At 38.9% G+C, this 26,185-nt stretch overlaps 1 protein-coding gene across 5 annotated transcripts in view; it reads left to right on the top strand.

The window, feature by feature from the left end:
* Positions 1 to 25,867, top strand: part of CTTNBP2 (cortactin binding protein 2) — a 162,755-nt gene extending 136,888 nt beyond the window's left edge. For 2 of the 5 annotated variants that reach the window (XM_032761549.2, XM_058426194.1), the window contains 9 exons: positions 1,172 to 1,324; positions 1,493 to 1,680; positions 8,339 to 8,517; positions 11,356 to 11,561; positions 11,881 to 12,066; positions 15,511 to 15,574; positions 17,005 to 17,137; positions 18,507 to 18,608; positions 24,757 to 25,834. In XM_032761549.2, coding sequence (XP_032617440.1) covers positions 1,172 to 1,324; positions 1,493 to 1,680; positions 8,339 to 8,517; positions 11,356 to 11,561; positions 11,881 to 12,066; positions 15,511 to 15,574; positions 17,005 to 17,137; positions 18,507 to 18,608; positions 24,757 to 25,002 — 1,457 coding nt within the window. In that variant the 3' untranslated portion in view covers positions 25,003 to 25,834. Of the gene's footprint in view, positions 1 to 1,171; positions 1,325 to 1,492; positions 1,681 to 8,338; positions 8,518 to 11,355; positions 11,562 to 11,880; positions 12,067 to 15,510; positions 15,575 to 17,004; positions 17,138 to 18,506; positions 18,609 to 24,756 lie in introns of those variants that run through there. The other 3 variants (XM_032761548.2, XM_032761550.1, XM_058426192.1) reach the window with 3 other exon arrangements.
* Positions 25,868 to 26,185: the final 318 nt, after the last annotated feature.

The raw sequence follows: 26,185 nt of genomic DNA, 5'->3' as shown, positions 1-26,185 counted from the left end.
AGGAATGGGAAAATATGAATCAGAAGTCCTGGATTTTACTCCTCCCTTACCATTGTTTCTGAGACTGCAAATTATTTCAGCCTCTCTGAGATCTGGAAAATGGAAAGAGCGATTTACTTATCTCTCTGAGGTCCTGTCTACATTTTTTTTTTTTAGACAGTCTTGCTCCGTTGCCCAGGCGGCAGTGCAGTGGCACAATCACAGCTCACTGTAACCTCAACCTCCTGGGCTCAGGTGATCCTCTCACCTCAGCCTCCCAAGTAGCTGGGAATGCAGTTGCCCACTACCATATCTAATTTTTTGTAGAGGCACGGTCTCACCATGTTGCCCAGGCTGACCTCGAACTCCTGGGCTCAAGTGATCTACCCACCTCGGCCTCCCAAAGTGCTGGGATTACCAGCATGAGCCACCGTGCCTGGCCCTGTCTACATAATTTTATGAACATTTTACATATGCATAATTTAAAGGTCATTTAAGGGCTTTTCACCTTTTGTATTATGAAATAGATATATTAAAATACATACTACTTACGTTTACAGATTAATTAATAATTTAAAATAAAATAACCATGTAACCACTGACTAGGCCAAGAAATAAAATATTCTCAGCTCTCAGAATGTGACTGTGTGGTCTGTCCCCCTTATTGCAAATCCTTCCCTTTGGAAGTAACCACTACTCTTTCATGATAATCCTTTCTTAGCTTTTCTTTATAGTTTTACTCCCTGTGTATGAATCCCTAAATTATAGATTTAGTGTTGCCTGTTTTGAACTTTACATGATGAAATCACATTGTATATAATCTTTCATGATTTGCTTCTTAATATATTGTTTGTGAGTCTTCCATGTTGTGAAAGTTGTCATTTGTTCGCGTTCTATTTGTTGTATGAACATACTTTTATGTATTCATTTATTCTGTTGTTGATGGACATTGGGGTGATTCCATTTGAGACTTGTTGTAGAACAAGGAATGTTGGATCCTTGTGAGTGTGTTCAAACATATCAAATAATACCAAACAGTTTTCCAGAGTTGTTCATTCCCCAAGCAATTTAAGAACATTCCCATTATACCACATCTTTGCTAATGCTTTATAACTTCAGATTTTTTAGTTTTGCCAATTTGTATAAATTTTTGTCAAAAGCTTGAATCACTGAATTTCCTTTTTTATTATAGCTTGTCTGATCCCAGTGAAACAATCTCCCAGTAAGAAGAAAATCATCATCATTTTAGAGAATTTAGAAAAATCTTCACTGTCTGAGTTATTGAGGGACTTTTTGGCACCTCTTGAAAATCGCAGCACTGAAAGCCCCTGCACTTTCCAAAAAGGTAATGCTAATAGAGGGACCATGCTGAGAAGCAAGCTTCCGTAATATTCTAATCTTTCTGTTTCCCAGAGTACCAGTTATACTTCATGTTCTTTAAGTTATTTTAATTTGAATCTGTCCCATAGCATAACTCACTGAGGATGGGCCATTGCTTTTTGGTTTGTTTCAGGAAATGGAATGTCCGAATGTTATTACTTTCATGAGAACTGCTTTCTGATGGGAACCATCGCCAAGGCCTGTCTCCAGGGCTCCGACTTGCTGGTGCAGCAGCATTTCCGCTGGGTGCAGCTGCGGTGGGATGGCGAGCCCATGCAAGGACTGCTGCAGAGGTTCTTACGAAGGAAAGTTGTGAATAAGGTAACAAACAGCAACTGTAGCCTATTGCCAGGAGAGCGGGGGTTTTAGTTGTCAGGAGATCTCGGCTTGAGTTCCACCACTTACTAACTATGCAGCCTTGGGCAAGTACAGTTTTTTAACATTCAAGGGCCAAAAAACATAATGAATGTGAAACCCATAACGATTTCTGCACTACATTAACTACAAGAAAAAGCAAATTAGTTTTACCGTGGCTATCAGCTGTTCTCGAGGAATCTCACCAAGTTCTAAATGCTGTAGAAGGCTTGGTTCGAAAATTAATCACTCTTCTTAAGGAACACTTAGTCTTTCTTGGAGCCTTCAAAACATACACCCCTGTGGGCACATTTTGCAATAGGCCTGTTATACTACAGTATGGTAAATATTCAGCCACATGAAAGAGTAGAGTTCTCTACCTTTTGACACATTTTCAAGAGTAATAATAACTTTTAATAACTTTCACAGAATAACAAAATAAGTATTCTATATTCTCCCAAATGATAAAAATAATCGAGAGCTGACCAAACACATCATTATTTAATATTTTTAAATTGGGCCAGTAGCTGAGTGTCAAGGTAGATTAGAAATAATAGAGTTTGATTTAGTAAGATTTTCTCATTTAATCCTGCACAATGGGCCACATTTGGAGGACAGTATTGTCATTGCATTATTGCAGGATTTTAAGCTGCTAATAACACATCAACTGCTAGCTGCTTCACAGAAAGAGGATTTTCCCCCTCACATAACCAGATGTCTTGTGGTAGGTGTTCAACGTCTTAGGTCCCAGGTCCTGGGGAGTCTGTTGACCCTCCCCTCAAGACTGCAGTGTGCCCACAAGGCTGCAGACGCTGTGCTCTTGTGAAAACATGTTCAAGGGCAGAAAGCGGGCTGCAGCGAAGGATAGAGAGCTTCGGCTTCCTCAGTCTCCTGCTTATCAGGGAGGAAAGCACTTTTCCAGAAACATAAGACTTCTCTTTAATGTTTCATTAACTAAAACTGGTTTCATCCCAGACCATGGCCAAACCTGCTTTTCCAAGATTGAAGCTCTCCACCAAGTGCTTGAACAAATTTCTGTGTCTATTGTGTTAGAGTCTGTGCACGCATGTGCGCTGGGGCGGGGGAGATGGTGGCGGGGAGAAGTGTGGGGTGAGAATGGCTTTTGGGAATTCATTGAACAGTGTCTGCCACTGGTAATTATAATTAATATCTGAAATTCCGAATTTAATGAGAGAAATCTACCCCATGTTATATTTAAATCAGTTACTTGGTCATAAATATATGCTTTTGGCCAAAGCCTAGCCACTGTATGATCTCAACAAGAAGGATGGATGGTGAGGTAAAGACAGTCATAGGTCTGTAGCTTTTCAAATTACCAATACTTGCATTAACTTTATCACTGTCAATATTTAAATCTCATTGCCAAAGATAATTCATGTAAATAATCAGAAAAGACACCATTTTTATTATGTAGGATTGGCACTATTTCAGGTAAAGTATACCCCCCTCCCCCCAGCTCTCTGATAAAAATCGTTTTAACTTATTTTGAAAGGAAAGTTCCAAGCTTCAGGTTCACTCTCTTTTCCATTGCATTTGAGAGTGGGGTGTGCTGCAAAGAATAGAAAGTGGAAAAAAGGAAATGCCTTTCCTATACCAATAAGCACTTCCTATACCAGTAACCTACTTGAAGTAGGCTAATAAAACAGCCCCTGGGGTGTGTGTACAAGGGAATGGATGAGTCCTGCAAAACATCAGAAATCTCGTAATGTCACAGAACCTAATCTTTGTGGGCACTTAAAGCACACTGGCAATTGATCACAATTTCTTCTTCTAGTTCCTTGGAGAAATACAAGAAAATCGACCTTTCAGGACAATACTAGGCTTTCTACTAGTATTTAATAAAAAACAATTATACCCTTTTTAGTAAGAAATATTAAACTATCATTAATTATATAATACATGATCTCAGAATTGTTGCTTAAAAAATATGAAAGAGTTGTATAATGATCATTCCTCTTTTGAAGAGAAGGAAAATTGTAACAGATCCCAAAGCCTCAGATAGTACAGTGATATCAATTTAATAGAGCTGCTGGTATCACAGAATCTTTTTTTTGTTTTTCCTTGGCCAAATTATTTCCTTCATGTAGGACATACCAGTGTTCACAATTGTCCCCTGTCTTAATATCATAATTACTTGGTAAAGCAAAGATTTATGTGAATCTTCTTTCTTGTAAAATACACAGTTCGTTTCTGTGCCTGACTTTTTTTTTTTTTTTTTTTTTTTTTTTTTTGAGACGGAGTCTTGCTCTGTCGCCCAGGCTGGAGTGCAGTGGCGCAATCTTGGCTCACTGCAAGCTCCGCCTCCCAGGTTCACGCCATTCTCCTGCCTCAGCCTCCCGAGTAGCTGGGACTACAGGTGCCCGCCACCATGCCCGGCTAATTTTTTGTATTTTTAGTAGAGACGGGGTTTCACCATGTTAGCCAGGATAGTCTCGATCTCCTGACCTCGTGATCCACCCGCCTCAGCCTCCTAAAGTGCTGGGATTACAGGCGTGAGCCACCACGCCCAGCCTTGTGCCTGACTTCTAATCAAGGGGTATTTCTCCTAAAAGTAAATAAATATTTATTTTTGTGTGAACCCTCCATACCACCAAAAAGGTATTTGATTTTTATAAATAAAATATAATTCTAAAAAGAATTACTCCCTTCAGGTCATGTGTGTTATATGGTGTTATTTAAAATGCGCACATTTTAAATTTTGGAAAAATGTATGCTGAAAGAGCTCTGTACATTTTGGTGATGTTAGCATTTTATCTGAGACCTTACTTTTAGGAAAATAAAATTGTTTTTCATTACCATTAATACCAGGTGAACATACTACAAATCCAGATACAGCATCTCATCACTTACCCAGAATGCAAAATATTTAATGTCATTCTTATTAAGTTAAAAAAACTTTTTTGAACACTTACTATTTGTAAGACCTGGTGAGGGACTATATATACATATATGTAAGTAATGTTTCTTCCAGAATTCATGTTTAAAAATTGATCCAGCTTTCTCCTTTGTCTGCGTACCCCTCTATTTTGTGTTAAGTTCACGTAATCAGCTACCGATCTATATAATGCAGTCCATCTGATACTGCACACATAACAAATTCAACACGTCCTGTCCCCAAACCTAACTCCAGGTTTCCCCCGCCGACTTCCTTTTTTGTTATCAGACGTCCAGACTTAGAACTTCTCAGCCTGTTCTTCCCGTCAGTCAGTCATAGCATTTTCTAAATTCTCACTTTGTGGCACACCAAGGAAGATCCAGTACTAAGATTGAAAGGACATATAGCCATGGCAACTGATCATCAAAACGCAGTGTGATAAGTGCATCAGAACAGTGTTAGCTGGTTATTCTGTAAACATTTGCCCCTGGCCTGGGGAGTGTGAGACAAGACGGGGGTCCTCTCACCCTCAGAGAGCTAGTGTTCTCATGGAAAGACAGGCCTTCAAAAAGAAACTATCTTTGTAGGATTTGGGACCTTGGAGGACAGTTTTTATTCAGGAGGCATTATTCAAGCGCTATTTTTAAAAATGTATCCAGTGTGTTAGAGTTGTACATCCAAATACCCGGCTTTCCCTCAGGCTTTTAAGTTAATTTATCTTTCTATGTATAAATCTAGCAAAATTTAACAATCACCTTTGAAGGGACTCATAGCTCAATTACATTTCTTTAAATAGTTTGGTCTGTAAAACTTTAATATATTTTATTTCTCTTTTTAAGAACTTCTGCTGACAAATCTTCCCAAGTACTTAATTAACTCTTATAAAACCAGAAAATTAAATTTATAAATTGTGGCTCAAATGTTCTGTTAATTCTTATACCATTTACATAAACTTAAAAAAATCCTCTTACCCCTTCTTAAGACCATAACCCTGAACTCAGCTACCATTTTTAACTGGACATGAAGCTATTCTAATATATGAAATTCCTGTAAACATTTCAAGTATTTAAAAACACCCAATATATGATTCTCTCATCCTAACCCAAAAAATAATGTTTGATTGTATTTAATTCTGAATATTAATGAAGATAAAAATACACCCCCTGTCCCCATCCCCCCCAATTTTTTCCATCTCAAGAGACCTGGGTTCTCTTTCCATGAAAATTTAGGGTTATTTTCTTGGCTGGCCAAGTCTATGTATCGGCCAGGCTTGTTGAGGACTTGTGTTCTGGCCTTAGGCTTTCCTCAATAACAGGAAAAAAAGCCAGTAGAGTCCCACTGACAGTCACTGTGTACAAGCGTCTAAGTCCATGCCTTCCAAGTAGGGTAGATTCAGTTTACACATTACCTAGTTCTCAGCTTGTATTTGAATCTGTAACCTTTACCTATGCTATTTCACCACTGGACTGGATTCAACTATTTAAGGCTTGTCTCTTCTTGAGTGGCAGGGCCACAAATCTGATAAATGACATCAGATTAAACTCTGTGTTCCCAGTTCTAATTCTGTCCGACTTCATGGGTACAACACTCAAATCATGCTAATTAAACAGGTGGCTAATATGTGCTGTGAAAGAAACAGGTAAGGTACCACTATAGAAACTTGGGCGGAAGTGGGGAAGAGTACTTATTTTAGGAATTTGGGGTGGAGGCCTCTCTATCTGTGGTCACATCGAAGGATTTGCAGGTCACGCTAATTTGTTATCTAAAGGAAGAAGAGTTTGCTGAGAATAGAGAGGCAGGGGGTCTGGGCAGAAGGAGCAGCACTTGCAACACATCTCAGGCCTAGGGAGAAAGAGGTTGGCATGTGGAAAACTCAGGGACAACTACGTGGCCTTGAAGTCATTTGTTCAGGGGACATGCTAGGTGGGGGATCAGATCCAGCACCTTGAATTAGTAACAGTTACGTAGACTGTTTACTTGTAGAAGCCTGTCATTTATTCATCCCTTTTGTTATTTGCAAACATCAGCATCCATTTTGACCGCTCCTCCACAGTTCCTTCCCTTTTCCATATTTGGGACACTCTTCCCACCTCCCCTCACCAATCCCATGTCCTGGACATCCTGTGAGAGACCCGGCTGAAGTCCCCACCTCATCTATTTGTCTTTCCTGACCATGCTGTAGTCAGTCAGTTCTTCTTTCGAATTACCATAGCAGCTTGTGTCGGTCTGTACTTCAAGACTGCCAGTCTGGAAGGGATCTGAAAGATAAAGGGCCTGGCTCAATTTCCTCATTTTTCCAGCTGGTAAAATCCAAAAGAAAAAAAAAGAAAAAGGAAGGCAATTGCAGTACCTGCTGGGTGGCTTTCTCTACTCCATCAAACCACACCAGAACTGACCACTTGCTCTTCATTAGCTTTTCACACCTTTTCTTTTGTTTCCTCTGTATTTCATGAGTACACTAACTTACATGGATTTTTCCTTCTTAGCGGCAATAACAAATAGGCATAGAATACATAGTAGGCATACACACCTCTATGCAAAATTATCCATTAACACTGAAGGAATGTATCTCTAGGGAAGGAAATAAAAACATGTAGTTACTAGAAAGTCTAGTTATTGGATAGTCCTTTTAATGAAACACCAGTTTTTAATGTACTGTCTGATAACCACTTTTCCCATAATACAGCCAACTTGCAAAAGGAGAAATTTCATATAAACAACATCTGCACTTTGGAGAGAGGTGGACACCTTTCCTGTTTGTTCAGGTCCTTAGGAAAGACATTACATTCTGCCTCTGGGTACTGTGAAATATGATTCCATTATGATGTCTAACAGTCTGAGCTTTAGAAGCAGTTTATTAGTCAGTCATTAAGAGAATAATTCAGTCCTCCCAGAAAAAGTAACGTTTCCCTGGGGACCGAGTTACAATGAGAGCTCTGCTCTCCTTCTCCCTTCCTCTACATGTGGTCTTGATGAGGCAGCTGGGGAGACCCCTCACCCTCTGTCAGCTGCCTACAAAGCTAAGCCTGTTCTTTCAGCCCTGGCTGACCATAGAAAGTGAAGCTTAAACAGAGAGCTTCAGAAATGTTGAGCCTGAGGAAGAAGAGGAAGTTCTTTAGCTTAATAGTGATTACTGAATTCATTTTAAATGTGATAAATGACTCCTTTATTATTTCAGCGAGATGCTGTATCCTATTTTTCTATTAAAGATAAGCCCTCTGTAGTTATGTATATTTGCAGATTGCTGGGAGTAGATCGTAAATAAAAGTAAGTATGTGAAGGGATAGATATGTTAATCAGCTTAATTTAATAATTTCACAATGTATGCATACATCAAAACATGATATATACCACAAATATGTATAATTTTTGTCAATTATACCTTAATAAAAAATATAAATAGACTAGCCCTGGCTTTGCCACTATTACCTGTGGGACCTTGGGCAAGTTATTTTTTCTTCCTGCCTCAGTCTCCTGATATGTAAAATGGGGTAAAAATGCCTAACTCAGGCTCATGGTGAGAATTAAAGAAGAAAAATGCTTATCACACTAACACGTTTGCGTAACTATAGTATGTGTTATTATCCCTCCTTCAGCCATCCCAAGTAAAGTTAAATAAGATTCAGCTACTTTTCAATTTTGATTTAAAGTTTTATATTTTTAATTTTGGGCTTCTAAAACAAAATTTTCTAAACCAAGCTCCTGGGTTCCACCTCCCTGTCTCTCTAGTTCAAAGGTCAGGCGCCCTCCCCCTGCGATCCTGTGTGCAAGATTGTCGACTGGGCTCTGTCCGTCTGGCGTCAGCTTAACTCCTGCCTGGCCCGCTTGGGCACACCTGAAGCACTTCTTGGACCAAAATATTTCCTGTCTTGTCCTGTAGTTCCTGGGCATGCCCAAGTGACAGTGAAGTAAGTGCCATTTTTCCTTATCTTTCTGCTTGTAATAGAGACATGGCCAATTCAGATGTTTGAGGGTGAGAATGCTGACCAGGCTGCCTTGCGCCACCTCCTGTCACTGACACGGAGTGCCAGTGCTCTCTGCTCTTTCAGAGGATGGCCACAGCTTGGCTACTGTGTGCTTCCTAGGGCAGCTGCATTTTTGCTGAGAGCTAGGTTTTTCCTCTATTAGAAAACTCTCATCCAAGTTATGTTTGGCTTGCTGTGCAGAGTCTCCTGAGTGAGGTCCCACATAAGAAGTTTCATTAAGTATTGTATGCACACCCTCCAAAAAACCTGCATTCTGTTAATGAATTGAAAAGCTTTCCCTTTATTGAGACGTATGTTCAGTACTTACTATGTTTTCCTTTGAAGCATCTTATGAGAACAGACATATATACAATAAGGTTAATGAAATAGAAAATCAGGAGAAAATTGAAATGAGAAAAAATTTGTTACCATCCAGTTTAGTAATGGTTCTGTGACCAGCAAGCAGATTTGATTCTGTAGTTTCTGGTATCATGGGCAGAAGTCTGTTTTGGAAAGCAGGGGATAGAAATAATATCTTCTTAGCTGGATGTGGTGGTTCATGCCTGTAATCCCATCACTTTGGGAAGTTGAGCGGGGAGGATCACTTGAGGCCAGGAGTAAAGATCAGCCCAGGCAACATAGTGAGATCCCATCTCTATTTAAAAAAAAAAAATTAGCCAGGCATAGTGGCATGCACCTGTAGTCCTAGCTATTGAGTTGGGAGGCTGAGGCAGGAGGATCAATTGAGCCCAGGGGGTCAAGACTGCAGTGAGCTTTGATTAAGCCACCGAACTCCAGCCTAAGTGACAGAGCAAGACCCTGTCTCTAAAAAGTATATGTATATTTTCTCTATTGTAAGACAAACCACCATTTTTATAACAGCTAATTGGTGGGAAATAAGTACTATATTAAATATACATTTAGAATTTTGCTACAAAATAAATACACTTATTGATATAATTACCACTTTCTTCATTATTATGTCAATTAAATTAAAGTCTTTTTTACATCCAGAGTCTCAAGATTCTTAGGAATCATTTTTGACCTCTCCTATATGGAATATAGTCTTTGTCAAGAACTATGGATTCCAAGATTTTTACCCGATTTGCAAGCTACCAAGTTAGCCTGCCATGGTTCAGGATGCTGAGTTAGGGACACAGGACTTCATCACCCACAACACAGCAGGCAGCCTGAGCTTCACTTTTACATAGATTCCCTTTATCCCTGAAGCCACACGGGGTGATACATAGTAGCCCATGTGGATGCTGGATTTGCCTCACAGCTGTGGAACCCCCCCACTTCCCATCCCTCCAAGGTTTCTAAAGAGGGGTGCTGCAACTCTGTCGACCCTTGGCCCTGGAAGATGTTATTTTTATTATCCTAGTCAGGAAACAATTCTGCCCTCTGCTCCTGAAGGAGACATTTATCTCTGTCTTCCAAGACTGAAAAGATAGTTCAGAACAAAACCTGACACCAGATGTGCAGAAATGCCACAGGGAATTGTTTACTAGTGGCTAAGTTAAGGAGTTGATTTTTTTTTTTTTCACACCACAGCTTATATTTATACTTTAGCACTTTTAGGAATAACTGCATAATTTTGATTCATGCTGTAAAATACCAGAATTTTGTCTGTGTTCCCTATTGTACTTTTATTTTTCCCCCAATTGTGTAGCACTAGACATTAAGAGAGAAACTTAAAATAGATGGATCATAGTTTTTGACAATTCTCGAAAGTTTTATGCAATGTCTAATAGCTTTGAAAACACTCCTAACCTGGGAGATGTGGTTTTTTTTTCTATAGCCTTTAGTCATATAAGTGTTTTTTAATACTGCAACAAAGCATAATCTTTTTTTGATGGAATTTTATTTGGCATTGAGTGCTGCCAATTTGGGCTGCAATCCCTGTTTATGGCTATTAATGCAAACAGTCCACCTGAGGCGATAGCTGGTTGACCCCTATCCTCCCTATAGAACTGAGCCCACCCACACGCGCCAGCGAGCCCTTGCCTTGGGACAGGCGGATTTAATTTGCCAGTGATTATACATCCCAGGCTGGGCGCAGTGGCTCCTGCCTGCAATCCCAGCACTTTGGGAGGACAAGGCAGGCAGATCACTTGAGGTCAGGAGTTCGAGACCAGCCTGGCGAACATGATGAAAACCCCATCTCTACTAAAAGTATGAAAATTAGCCAGGCCTGTTGCCACATGCCTGTAATCCCAGCTACTTGGAAGGCAGAGGCACGAGAATCGCTTGAACCCAAGAGGCAGAGGTTGCAGTGAGCTGAGATTGCACCTTGGCACTCCAGCCTGGGTGACAGAGCGAGACTATCTCGAAAAAAGAAAAAAAAAGTATCCCAATTTCGGAAATATTAAAATACAATGTATGTGCACCTTATTAAGGAGATGTAACAAAGAAGTTGAAGCTATTTAGACATGGACTTTTAGGAAATCTTTTTTCCAGATTTCTTCAGTCTTTAAATTTACCTTCCTTTCAATGTGTTTATTCATGCATTCATTCACTCAGCACTCACGCGTTGATTCTACATTGAGAGAGACATGTAAACAATCAGTTTCATTTGAAATACATTGTATTTTTGAGGCAGATTCAAACACTTTTGTATTGGGTAATTTCACTTATTCGAAAACTACCTGGGAAAGGTAGCATATCTATAGAAACACTTAACGTTTTTTCCCCATAGTCTTCAAACTGTCCTTTCATAGAATTGTGTATAATTATTGAGAAGCCTGCTCCTAAGGGATGAATCGGCCCCTCTCCTGCTAGGTGGATGTCTAAGCTGTGGAATGGCGTCATCGCACCCAGAGTTCAAGAAGCAATATTGTCAAGAGCCTCTGTGAAAAGACAACCTGGCTTTGGGCAGACAACTGCTAAAAGACACCCTAGCCAAGGACAGCAGGCTGTGGTCAAAGCTGCTCTCAGCATCTTGCTAAATAAAGCTGTACTGCATGGCTGTCCCCTCCCCAGAGCAGGTATGTGGGTTTCTGCAGAGAGGAGAGGAAATTCACACCCTTATAAAATACCTTTTAAAAGTTGTTTTTAGAGAGCTTTCTCTCTTTGTAATTAGAAAAATATACATTTTATAGCAGTGTTCCAGAACTGTGATTTTAATTACTGGTTAATGTTTGAATTCTAGACCTCCAAGTAAAGTTTGTGCTGGTTCACAAAACCCCAGCTTGGATATTAAATAAATGCATTATTTTGAACAGTCCGTATCTTTGAGAAACAGAAATGTATTTTGCTTTAATCAGTGAAACTGCATTATCCCTGCTGTGATTTGTGTTGTTTCAGAGCTAGACCAGCATACAGCTGATTTCAGAGGAGGAAGTTTCCCTTTATCCATAGTTTCCAGTTATAACAGTTGTAACAAGAAGAAAGGAGAGAGTGGTGCCTGGAGAAAGGTGAACACCAGTCCTCGCAGGAAGTCTGGCCGCTTCTCTTTACCCACCTGGAATAAGCCAGACCTAAGCACTGAAGGTAAGGGGCGGGGGTTGGCATGCTGCCTACAAGGAGGTGGACATACCTGATCCAGTGTCTGAAAGCAAATATACTTTCATTTTTATCACTATGCATTTGGCAAAACAAAGTTTAAGTATTTCAATGCACATTTTCATGGAATAAACAAACTATATAGTAGGTACATTTCCAAAAATATACAGGAGATCCCTACCTGAAAAATACCACTTTCAAACCAGAATTCCAAAATTAATCTTTAACTTTAATGGTCATTTATTTATTAATTTGTTTCTCTTGGTGTTCACAATTTGTATAATCATTGCATTATTGCATAATAAAATCATTGGCATATTTATCTCCTATTATGTCACTCCTAAGTTAATCTTACATTAAAAAAATACATGTAGAGACATATTTGATACCCATTTAAGGCCTTTCCAGGTGAATCAGATGTACACATTTCTTTCTTATGTATGACGTGTACCATGTGCTGGGTTTTAGTCTAGGCACTGGAAATAGAGTGGTAAAAAATATATATATTCTGGCCAGGCATGGTGGCTCATACCTGTAATCCCAGAACTGAGAGAGGCCAAGGCAAGTGGATAGCTTGAGGTCAGGAAGGCGAAACCCTGTCTCTACTAAAAATACAAAAATTAGCTGGGCGTGGTGGCACATGCTTGTAATCCCAGCTACTCAGGAGGCTGAGGCATGAGAATTGCTTGAACCTGAGAGACAGAGGTTGCAGTGAGCCGAGATCACGCCACCGCACTCCAGGCCAGGTGACAGAGCGAGACTCTTGTCTCAAAAAAAAAAAAAAAAAAAAATCCTGCCTTCATCGAGTTTATATTCTAATAAATTGGACAGATTTCATATGATGGGACATCAAGTGAAAAATATGTAAGCTTTCATTCTAACAAAGAAGATGTAACACGTGTGTATCTTCTGGTGTTAGACCTATTCCTTTTGGCATTGATAATAGGATAATCAGCTATTATGTAAATTATAAATGTCCTTCCCAAAACAAATCCAAATTGGAATAAAAATGAAAAGAAATTTCCACCTCATGTGCACTGTGGACTTCAGATTATGTCATTCATTTACCTCCCCTCTCAAAGTATTTGTTTTGTGAAATTTTATGCCAGCTTTATAGCAGTGGGGTTTCTAAATGAGGTACTTAAAATCCTACGTTTTAAAAAACATAAAGTTGCTTTTAGTTATGAGTATATTTTCATTTTTAAGCTTGTATTTTGTTAATTTTGATAAGAATTTAATGTTTTTTTAATCCTATCAATATATGCTAGGGTTCCCCAATTACCCTAAGTGCATGATAGCATATTGTGACCCCTTTTTAAGTGACTGAATGAAAATTTACTGAATAAAATGAATTTTCTTATACTTTTAAAAAGATCAGTATTTTATATTGATAATAAGATAGTGTTTTGATCCTAAGAGCTTGTTATTACTTCCCAAAGTTGTCAGAGTGTTTGATTTAGGGAGTAAGAATCACTAGACTCCAGCCCACCAATTTAGTATAGACCCCCAGATGACTTTCTGTAGCAAGGATTATACCTTTCATTTGCTCTTAGTCCTTTCAGTATGCAAGAAAGCTCTAAGACAATGATAATGATCTCCATTTACAGAGAACAAAACTGAGGTTCAGAAACCCTTGGGCACCTGCTCCAAATCACCTCTCCTGGAAATATGCGGTTCTGTAATTGTTTCTTGCAAGTCTAGTGCTATTTTCTGTAGTCCATGACACCCTAATCTTGTAGACATGCAATGATCTATGGATACTCAGATAACTGGACACCAATTGAGGCTCTTCACTGTGTCATTTCTAAGTCTATTAGAATCTCTATAAAGTTTAAGACCAACTTTTTGAGCTAACTTAATTGTTGGTATATGCTTTAGAGTAGACAAACAGAATCAACAAAATGAATATGAATTGAAAGCAGTATTATGGAAGAGTCTGGATCAGAAAACTATATTATGCTAAATGTAAAAAAAGATGAATAGACAAAATTATTTGTATTTTTAATAATTTTAGTTTTAGAACTATTTGATATCAAATGTTATATTCTTTGAAGCATGAACTTCTTGGACAGACTAAAACTATGCTACAAGAATTTACACTGACTTCAACAAGGAAATTTCTAAAAGTTAACTTTACAAAGTATATAATTCATGAGTCAGTAGTTGGGTTGGAAACCATGACTAGCATGGCTCTCGTTATTTTTATAATGGTAAATTTTTCCAATAATTACACTGTATATGTGATTATTACAATGGTTGGGGTGACTTTGGTTTTTGTTAAAAAAAAAAAAAAACACACACACACACACAGGAATCCCTTTGCATGCAGATCACTATGGAAGCTCATCAAATTTGATAAAGAGACAGCCCATTTCTTTCCTGACCTAAAACAGAAAGGCCAATGATGTCAGATCCTAGGCCTTTAGGGCAGAGCCCAAGGCTGTGCGCTATGTAGTAATTAGTAGAAGCCACTAGTCAGTGCTTTGGACAATAATGACAGAAGTATGACTAAAGAAACTCGACAGTGATTTTCTTTGATCTGCTTTTAATGAGGATGTATTTACTTTTCAAAAATATTCTTTAAATTTGTGTTGACAACAGTAGTATTTTTAGAATTCACTCAAAAATAACTTTTAATGCATTCATAACATTGAGTCTAAAATGGTTTATAAGAGTGTTTCTCAAACTTTAACCATAACCCATACTGAGAAATACATTTTACACCATGATCGCTGTACACACAAGCCTCTGCATTTGTGTGTATATATAACTGATATGCATCAGTATACCTCCAGCAAGCAATACAGGCTATTTTCTCTTCTTTTTTTTAACTATGTCATAATCTGCAGTTTAAAAAACATTTATATGATTTTCAGCATTTTTTAAATTCTATGACTTTTTGTACCCTGTTCATATTTTCTTTTCTGTATAATGCAAAAGCTGTTAAAAGTTAAATTTCTACAAGTGCATGGCTAATGCCACATATCAAAAACTATACTTGATTACATACTAGTGTTAGAATGCACACAAAGGTAGAGAAAGGGTGATTACCATCATCAAAAGGCAGATAGTAAAATCTTCTTTTGGTCCTTTGAGAACAAGGGCCTAAGGAACTAGGGACTTGACTAAAGAGAAGAACGGCCATCCGTAAAAGCGAAATTCAGGATTCTTGACTTGAGCTTCAGGTAGTGTTAGTTGTACCAAGTTCCATCAAAATGTACTCGAGGGAGTTGGCTATTCCTTGACTTTCCCACAATGCCTCTGCAGGAGGCTATGCCCAGAGCCTCTGTCCTGGGGAAAATCTCCTCAAATCCGGGATACTAATCCAAGAACAGTATGAAAGTACTGCAAAGTCCACAGTCTGTTTCTTTTAAATACAGAATTCAAGAGGCACAGGGATAATGAACTATTGAAAATGGTTCTTTTTAACAGGTATGAAAAATAAGACTATATCACAGCTGAATTGTAACAGGAATGCTTCTCTGTCAAAACAAAAGTAAGTTCCCCTTTCAAATTTAACTCATAGCAAACAAAGATAAATCAAGTAACTTCAATTACTATTTTAAATGTTCCATGTTCTCAATTATTTGAATATTATGTTAATATGGTTTTAAAAAAAGTGATATATGTCATTCAAATGCTGATATTAAACTGAAATCTAATGGCGTCTTTGGATAACCTCTAAACTGTTCCTTAAGATTAATATAATGCAATATAAAGGCTATTTTGCTTATAATTTGTTGAATAAGGTTAGAAATATAGGTTTCATTTGATCAAATTCTGTTTATGCATTTGTGAACTTTTAGACAGTCATTAGATGACTTTTCCACAGATTTACAGAAACAGTGTGACTTTTTTTTTTTGGAGACAGAGTCTTGCTCTCTTGCCCAGGCTAGAGTGCAGTGGCGTGATCTCGGTTCACTGCAACCTCCGCCTCCAGGTTCAAGCGATTCTCCTGCCTCAGCCTCTCGTGTGGCTGGGATTACAGGTGCCTGCCACCGTGCCTGGCTAATTTTTGTATTTTTAGTAGAGACGGGGTTTCACCATCTTGGCCTGGCTGGTCACGAACTCCTGACCTTGTGATCCATCTGCCTAGGCCTCCCAAAGTACTGGGATTACAGGCGTGATTTTTAAGTGCTATAAATTTACAGTGATAATTTCTTATACTGTTCCTAAGAAATAGACTATTTCAGCTTACAAATATCGAGATATAAAGGATGATTTGGACAATTATAGAATAGAAATGTTTAGGCAGTTTGTAAATAAGTCCCCATGGTAGCCCAATAAATTGTGTGCCCTGTCACTTGGCAGGTAACATTTAGGATCATGTCTGCTGGTTTGTAGCATTACAGAAGAGAGGAGGGTGAAGAGAGAGAAGGGAGATGAAGGAAACTGCATGGCACGCTATTTTCTGCCAGGACCACAGCTAGATCCATGACCTGCAACAGCCTCTATCATTTTTCCAGCAACCCTAGATGTACACATAAGGGTTATTTACAGAAAAGGGAACCCAGGAACTGAGGTGTTAAGAAAACCTGGTGCATGGTCATATTGCTAGCTAGCAATAGAGCCAAGTTTGAAATTCGTGTTTGCCCCATTTTATCACAGTGTCCCCTATGCTACAGTGTTTAGCATCCTATCTGGCCTGGGAGGCAGAAGAAACGGCAAGAGTAGGGAGCCTGGAATATTGTACATCAAAGTGAAGTTCTTTGTGAAACAAAATGTTATCCTCTCAAGAATTTTGAGTAGGAGTTATCAAAATCCTTTGGAAATTTCTTGCATTAAATGACATTTATGAAATACTTTAAATGATATTAAAAACATTTTCCCTACCCCACACCAAATCCCAAAAAAGGTACAGTGTCTAGATTTCCAAATTGGGAATTGTTCTCACTTTGAAAAATGTTTTTCTGAACTTTGCGTTAGGTCTTTAGAGAATGATCTATCACTGACGTTGAATTTGGATCAGAGACTCTCTCTGGGTTCGGATGACGAAGCAGATCTTGTCAAGGAACTTCAGAGCATGTGCTCCAGCAAGTCTGAGTCTGATATCAGCAAGGTGAGCAGTACAAATGGGGAGCATTGAATGGCTCTACTCAACAGCTGGGAGACTTTTGGGGGACAATTCCCTAAAAGAAATTCCTTATTGAATAACATGGTTAATGCTCCAAATCAAACCATCCCTCACCTTGCTTAGAAAGGCCGTTTCTTCCGAAATATCATTTATACAATAAAGGAGCGTTACTTTGTGAAGCCTGCTTTTCCAAACTCCTCTGAGACCTGAAGTTAAAATTGTATGTTAATTGCATTAGTATAAGTCACATCAATTCATTTGGGCAGTTTTTTTCTTCTTTTTTTGGAGACGGAGTTTTGCTCTTGTCGCCCAGGCTGGAGTTCAGTGGCAGGATCTTGGCTCACTGCAAGCTCCGCTTCCCGGGTTCAAGCAGTTCTCCCTGCCTCAGCCTTCCAAGTAGCTGGGATTACTAGTGCCCTCTACCATGCCTGGCTAATTTTTAGATTTTTTAGTAGAGATGGGGTTTCACCATGTTGGCCAGGCTGGTCTTGAACTCCTGACCTCAGGTGATCTGCCCGCCTCAGTCTCCCAAAATGCTGGGATTACAAGCGTGAGCCACTGCACCCAGCCTGGGCAGCTTTTTATATGAGCCTAAATTTGAGTTTCCTCAGATCTTTTTCCTTTCCACATTTCTAACTTTGGCATATCAGTCATCTGTCAGTAAGAAAATTATAACAAGCATCACAGCCGACTTACGTTATAGACCAAGCAGCAACTTTCTTTGCAAATGAGAAAAAGAATTAGCTTATATAATGTATATCATCATAATCTTTAAGCTGTGAAATTTGAGACCAAATATGGAAACCAGTGACCTGAAATCTCAAAGAAAACACGGACAGCATCAAGTTCAACCTGTTTTGGCACTCTGGTATCTGCAGCAGGTTTCACCGAGCTGCCTTGATAGATGCCTTTTGAGTGGTTATAACTTTCAGCTTCCTGAGACTCTAAACTCTGTTATTTGAGTCATCATAATATCTACGACAAAGTAGAATTCACTCTTATTTAACTTTGTTGGAAACGAAATATATATCCACTGGAAAAGTAAGGTAATGATTAAAATCTTGCAAATGTTATATCCTTTCTTTACTTGCAAAGTGACTTTTTTTCCCTAGAGAGTTCTTCTGGTCTTCTTTTGACTTTTTAAATGGATTCTTTTTCCTTAGAGGATGTTTCTTATGCATTTGCTGTCAGTTTTACATAAAGACTTGAAGTCTTTCATGTGAACAGTTCAGGACTTGAGGGGCAGGGAAGGAAGAGTGACACTTCTGCTGTGATTTCTCCACCATTTAGCTGTGCCTTGAGTATGTACAATGTGACTGTGGAGACATGACTGGGCAAATTCTGTATTTTCCAGATTGCTGATTCCAGGGATGATATAAGGATGTTTGATAGTTCTGGAAACAACCGTGTACTTTCAGCAACTATTAATAATCTGAGAATGCCAGTGTCACAAAAGGTAAGTGTCCCTTTCTCGCCAAAGTGAACAAAGGATGATTGCTATGGAATTGACTTCACAAATTATCTTTCAGTATGAATCACAGAGTTATTTTTTTAAACCAAAGCTAAGAACTGAGAAATAGGATAAAGGTAAAAGTGTTCATAGTTTTTAGAAAGAGTGCTTATAGAATATTTCGGGGAAAAAAATGACATAGAAAAGCATTACTTTTTTCCCTTCTGTTTGATTCGAGATCTCCATTTTTTTTTTTCATTTGTATATGACAAAACTAGAAATACAGTAATTCTGCCTTATCCTCAGGTGATGCCTGAAATCTAAGATAGTACCAAAGTTTATATATACTATATTCCTTCAATCCGATAACCTAGAGCGTTACTAAGTGGCCAGTGGGTGGGTAATGTAGACAGAATGGACAAGTTGATTCACATCCTGGGCAGAACAGAGTAGGATGGTGCAAGATTTCATCATGCTACTTAGAATGGCCTGCAAATTTATGAATTGTATATTTCCAGATCACAGGTAACTGAAACCACAGAAAACAAAATTGTGGATGAGGGGGGTACTATGGTAACAAAACTGTCATCTAAGATTTCCTGCATTTTAGAAAGTTAGAGTTAATTATAGCAAAGCACTGAGTGATAACATAAAGGTCTTATACATTGCAAAAAAAACTCAATTTTATTTCATCCTGACTTTCCATAACATACATTTCAATGAGACTTTAAAAACAAGTCTGAATGGCAACTAGAAGAACCAGGATTCCAGTAGACTTCCTTAACCTTTTGAAATGTCTTCCATGACTACAGCACTGCACCATTATCAGTTGGTTAATAAATGGCAAGAGCGGGCACAGCATGGTATTCCTGGGTGAGCAGAAACAATAAGAAATGTCTCACCCATGTTGTGAGGATGCAGACTTCACAGAAGCACTTTGTAATATATGGTTTGTTCACCAAACCATATTGATTGATTGCCATTCACATCTTGTTCTCATCTACTCCCAAGGTGGCTTACAAAGACCTGTGTGTGGGTGGGAGGGTGGGGTGCGGAGAGCAGGATTATAAAGTAAGCATAGTGAGACTATTAAGTTATTAAGCCTTATCTCATCACCTAGCAGCACTGGGCCCCACAGCCCTGCTCCCTCACTGCTTCATTAGGTTTAGATCCTGGCTATTAGATGTGGAACTATGTGAGCTGCATGCATTGGGAGAGCAGGTATGGGAGTGGGAATTTACACGCCTGGGGGCTCTAATACAAAATATTTAACATGATGCCCTGTGAAGAAAAGCATGGCTTTCAAGCTCACTCTATCATAATATCTGCCTTTTTTTGTTCAATTGGGAACAATTTAGAAGCCCAGCAAAATTTGGAGGATGACGTAAGGAGGTGACCTGGAGTCAGCACTGAGCGTTCTGGTTGGAAAACAGTCTAGGGCCCATCCCTTTGCCATCTTTAAAGCCTCAACTCACTCCCCCTATATTCATGGCTTGCCCTGAGCTGTGCTTGACTGGACACCAGTCTCTAGGACCCAAGAATTTAGGATTCCTTGTGGAACATGGACAGTGGAAAGGGCCAGGAGGATCTTAGCAAGAGGAACAGTGAGCTGCCTTCCCCATAAGGCCAAATCACTTTCTTGTGTAAAAATAGAGAATGGCTGCTCCTTAAATGTCTAATGAAGAAACATTGTCATACCCCTACTTCTCTGTCAAGTGACCGTATTGAGTTGCTACAATAAGGTACTGTCCACAAATAAAAGTAGTACTGAAAGTCAAAGTTCTGGGCAGCTTTGTTTAAAAGATATTTTTTAAAACGAGTCCTTTTATACTATCTGGGCTCTTTAAGTGTGCAATTTGATGTGGGGATTAGGACCGCTGCCTCCTAGTCTTCTCTCCCTTTGCCGGCTGAAGACACTTACTTGGAGGGACTCTTCCCCAAGAGCTAGAAGATGTTTTCCTCAGAAACTGCCAGCAGAGGGCAAAGTGGTACTTACTGTTGGCAGCCTTCTGAAACCTTGACTGGCTGATGCCTTTTCTCTTCTCCTACGCAGCTGGTATTTCTGGGTTAGTTGCCCAGTTTCTTCTGTTATCAGGAAATATCTCCATTTAGAGGTAAGAGCTCCCTGGGTTAGTTGAAATCACTTTCTCCTTCACGGCCAGAAGGCTGGCAATGCCTCCATTGGAGAGGGGCCCTGCGACAATCATTATCTGTTGGAAAACAAAAATGAATAAGTTATCTTTATTATTTGCAACAATATAGCTCCTCACTGCTCTAACAGTAAGGGAGCATAATTGGGTTTACTAATCAGGTGGCATTTAGCCGGCCTTCTAAATTAAAAACAAATATACATATTTAAATCAACAGGAAGAACAAATGCTAATGTTTTCCTTTTATGTAAATCCAAACTAATCCTCTGAAAGGACAAGTTCACATCTGGTTATATGATGAAATCCACTTGAGGTTGTTTGTTTTTTTTTTTTTTTTCCCACCTCCAGGGCCTGGACAATGGGTTTTTTAAAGCTCCCTGGTGGTTCTTACATGCAGCCAAGGTTGAGACCCACTGCTCTAAAACATAGCCCTGATCTGTCATCTTCATTTTCCACCCATTTCTTTCTTTCCCAATATATCTTTAGAGGGATTATTGAGATGCCTTCATGTAGCTTTTTACATGTTCCTTTTTTACATGTAATTTACTACTCCCCTGTGTACTCCTTCCCCATAGAACCTTCTCTCTTCACCTGTCACAGTCCTGTGCCTCTTTAAAGACTCATCCCCAGTGCCACCTTCCCTACATGTTCTTTTCCTCCTGCCCCCAACTTTCCCATCTAGAGGAATTACAATATCTTCTTAGCTTCTAGTAGATGCTGTGTATTGGATGAATTGCTCTGATTTACCAATTCTTTAAGGCTAAATAAAACTTACTTTAGGTCAGTGCCTTTCTAAACGAATTAGTTTAACATGCACAGCAACATGGATAGTAAACGTTATACATTTAATACAGAGAATTTGGGGGTTTTAGCCCAGGAAGCATTAAACACCTGTAACTCTCCTGCTCCTAAACTCCGCTGCCCCCTAGGCTTGACTTCCAGGGTGTCAGGAGCACTTTTCAGGCAGGACGCTGTGCATCGGTCACTTGCTCTATTCTTGCACTCCTGGCCTTGAATTGCTGTGGCTCACACTAAGCCCAAGTGATTCTCCATGTTCTCATCCTACCCCCTTCCATTCTAGCCTCACACTTCCAGGGACTGACCAAACTACATTTTTTTAGTTGTTCTGGGTACTTCTCAGTACTTTATTTCATGTGGACATTTCCTTCCTCAGACCATGAAGGTACACTCCCCTCACCATCATGTTGCAGGTACAGAAACAAACTAGAACACAGTGTATGTCTCCTTTCCTTCCTCTGGGCCATGGCATTAATTCTGTGGGTTTGACAATAGCAAAATTAAACAACTCCCCTCACCACCGGATTCTGTATAGCAACTAGCTGTTATCCTTATTATAATGCCATATTTCATGTTTTCTGAACACTATGTATGTGTTGAATTTGCTGGTGTTTTAGACCAAATTACAAGTTGTAATTGGCCTTAGTAGGCCCATGACTAAGTCCCATTTTGCAGACTTAACAGTAATTTCTTGTCAGGAAAAATGAGATTGGATCATGGTACCTGCACTGTTTTTACAGTTGTGACTCTATCACCATCCAACTCATGGCAAGCAATTGTAACTTCTCGTTTTCTTCCTGGTAACTTGACAGCATAAGCATCTTTACAAAACAAAAGAACATACTAAGCAGATTCACCCTTAACATACCATCAACTACACATGGAGGTGACAAGGATGGACTAGGATGTGTCCCCTCACCAGATGTAGCTCAGCCTTTTTCCAGGCTTCCTTGGACGTAGTTAAAACCAAGCCCATCTGTTGTTTTGTTTTGTCAGGAAGCTCTTGCCTTTCTAAGCTAGCTTCTTGCAGTCTAGACTTCTCTTTCCTTTCCCTGTAAATGCAGGTGGCCTGGACCCCAGATTTGTCCCCTCTTTATTCTCCACTACATATTTGTTGTTTCAGTGTTTTTATATTTTCCCAAACCTCTAGCCAAGTATATATTAGAGTTACATTGCTGTTCTACTTAAGATTAGCTGAGTCTGAAAATCTTGACACCAAGAGATTTCACTTTGGTGATTTAGGGGTAGTTTAATGGACATTAAAGAATTAGGACTTTAACAGGAAAGTAAAGGAAAAATAGGATTTAAAGGGGATTGGAGCCAAACTTTAAAAGAACTTTAGTGACATGCTTTAAAGTTTGGGACCTGTTCTATGCAGTTAGTGAGGACTTATCCTTTACCTTCCTATTTGCACCAGCAAAGCCATAATTCTCTGCCCATTTTGTGGGTAACATTGGATTAGGTTGGTGAGAAGAGAGAAAGGCAGCTGCTAAAGATAACTGAGGATTTCCTGCTAAATTCACTGGGAGAGCAGCATTAACCAGTAATGAGCCAAGCAGAAAGGCTGTAGAAATGAGTAGTATTGAGGAAATGCAATAAATACAGTTTTAGAAAGAATTTGAAGTGTGGCTAGACATATAGGTGAATTAGTGGGGTGGAAATGCAGGAGATAAATGAGGGCTAAAGAAAGAACTTTGGGAAATACTTAGAGATTGAAATACTCTGAAGGGAAAGATTAGCAATCTGTGACTTATAGAGGGCTAAGAAAAATGCTACCATTTAGGACAGCAGTCCCCAGCAGTTTTGGCACCGGAAACTGGTTTCGTGGAAGACAATGTTTCCACGGACGTGGGTAGAAGGTATGGTTTCCAGATGAAACTATTCCAACTCAGATTGTCAGGCATTAGATTCTCACAAGGACTGGGCAACCTAGACCCCTCACTTGCACAATTCACAAGAGGGTTTGTACTACTATGAGAATCTACTGCTGCTGATCTGACAGGAGGCAGAGCTCAGGTGGTAATGCTGGCTCGCCCCCGCTCACCTCCTGCTGTGCTGCCCAGTTCTTAAGAGGCCATGGACTGGTCCACAGCCTGTGGGTTGGGGACCCCTGATTTAATTGCTCAATGGAGAAAAAGGATATTGAGAAGTTAAGCTAGGAGTTCTTAACTTTGGCCGCAAGATTTTTTAAAATCCTAATGTCCAGGCCATACCCCAGAACTATTAAATATGAATCTCTGGTAATGGGGCCCAACCAATGACTGTTAAAGCTCCCCCAGGTGATTCCAATGTCATGTAAGATACCCAGGAGAATGCAACTGCCAGGTGAAGCCAGATTTTTCCTGTTAAATTTTAGTTTTGTTTTAAATCTTTTAATGGTTATATGGCTGTTGGCTGCATTATTACTTTTGAAGAGGAGAAGTTATCAAGGTCAACTCCTTCAGAGGCATTCAGAGTAGCTCACTTAGTAGGAGTCATGTCATGTTTGTTAGTTTGCAGAATTTAATGCAATGTAGGGAAAACACCTCGGGTGAAAGTTGGGAGACCTGAGGTCTTGTCCCAGCTTCACCACTCCGTTCACTGTGGGCAAATCATCTTACCTATCCAGCTTTCAGATCACTGAGCAGGTAATCATAGGAGTTCTGAACACTAGAGAATTGATAACACGCAGCTTTCCAAGTATGGAAGATCTTGAGCGACCTAATCATAGATGAATGTAGGCTCTGCTAGGGAAGGAATGTTTCTCTTATGTTTTCTCCTACATGCCCCCTGATTATTGAGTAATAGTTCACTTTTAAGACTTGAAAGTAGAAAGCAGAAGAGTTAGGTGACTTACCCAAGGTGACGTAGTTTGTAGAGCTACCCACAAATTGGACTATTCCAATTTGGTGATTTCCTCATGCCTGTAATTTTGTGAAGTTTCTGTTGGTAAGGAGATCGACACCTTAGCACTTGATTCACTGACTCCTGTACTTAGGAATTTTGTAACACCAGACAGGGACTACTGAAAATCATGCAGTAAGTCTATAGGAAATTAATTACTCAGCTTCTCCTCTCCATTTTCTTTTGATTTTTCACAGGAACCTAGAGTTGGAGAGAGAAACTCCTTTGCATTTGCTCAAAGAGGAGGCAGGGGTAGGGCTCAGAACAGAAGCTGGTAACGATGGCAAATGTGATAAACTTGTGTGGTTTCTCGTCTCTTACAGGAGGTTAGTCCTCTCAGCAGCCATCAAACTACTGAATGCAGCAACAGTAAATCAAAGACTGAGTTGGGTGTTTCAAGAGTTAAATCTTTTCTTCCTGTTCCTAGAAGTAAAGTCACCCAGTGTTCCCAGAACACCAAAAGAAGCAGCAGCAGCAGTAATACAAGGCAAATAGAAATCAACAACAACTCAAAAGAAGAGAATTGGAACTTACACAAAAATGAACACCTAGAAAAACCTAACAAATAGGCCTGCCTACAATATTAACTTCCTCTATTTCACACAGAAACCAAGGACAACAAGATATAAATACCTTTAAATTGATAAAATGTTTTCACTGTAATATAAATTATGAGTGCGGGACCACTATTCAATTTTTTTTGTAAAGAATGTATTTATAACCAACATTTTGTTGCTTTTTTTTTTTAATTCTGTAGGATTGAACTTCAATACCAGGAAGTTATGCCAACTTTTCAAGTAGTTTTATAATAGAAAAATTGTAATAGTTTTAATCAAGATGTTCAGGGGTATTAACAGAACTGTGTACTGTATATCTGTATATATGTATATATGTATGTATATTTAAGGAAGTCCACAAATCATACTGCATACATGCTACAAAATGTGTATAACTTTGGCTTAGATAACATGTACCATTTTAAATGGAGATCATAATTTTGATGGCGAATGACTAGAATGGGGCAATAACAAATCATTTCTAAACCGTTATTTTCCATTAAAAGCCATATTAAGTATTTTGCTTGTTAAATTCTAGTTTTATGTTTTTAAATCTCTTAGTGGTTACATTGCCATTTGGTAGCATCATGTATATATTTATGCTTATAAGAAGTTTGCATTATGACTCCTGTAAAATATGAAATTATAATGCAATAAAAGTGTTATCTTTCTTACAAAAGTTTTGTACCTAAGTGGATATAAATAACTGCATAAATGAATAAATTCAGAATTAACTCCTTCAATATTATTTCTAGTAGCACAACTGATAATAAAACTGATATTTTCTACAAGTGTTACTTCTAAAATTACAGACAAAATTACTTATACGACTCAGTTAAGATGCTTTGACACTGAATAAAATATTAATTTAGTGAAATAATTTTGCTGTACTTTTTATCTATAGCTCTTTGTTGTCTCTGCAACAGATAATTTGTGTTCAATTTAGTAATGCTCATAAAACTTGCCCTCCCATGTCAGTATTTCACTAGCTAGCTGTTCACAACAAGACTCAACCCTATTAGACACATCTTAAATACTTGAATGGAGCACTAGGGATTGGGTGCTCAGAGTTAAAACACCTTCCTTTTTTTTTCCATAAATACCAAAAAAGTATGATTTTGTACCAAGAATCATTTACTTGTCTAAAGTCATTGAAAGCCTTTTTTTTTGGCCAGAATGGTTATTTACAATGAAG

This window comes from Hylobates moloch, unplaced genomic scaffold, assembly GCF_009828535.3.
Source record: "Hylobates moloch isolate HMO894 unplaced genomic scaffold, HMol_V3 SCAFFOLD_1, whole genome shotgun sequence".
NCBI lineage: Eukaryota > Metazoa > Chordata > Mammalia > Primates > Hylobatidae > Hylobates > Hylobates moloch.
This window is presented reverse-complemented; position numbering and strand designations above follow the sequence as displayed.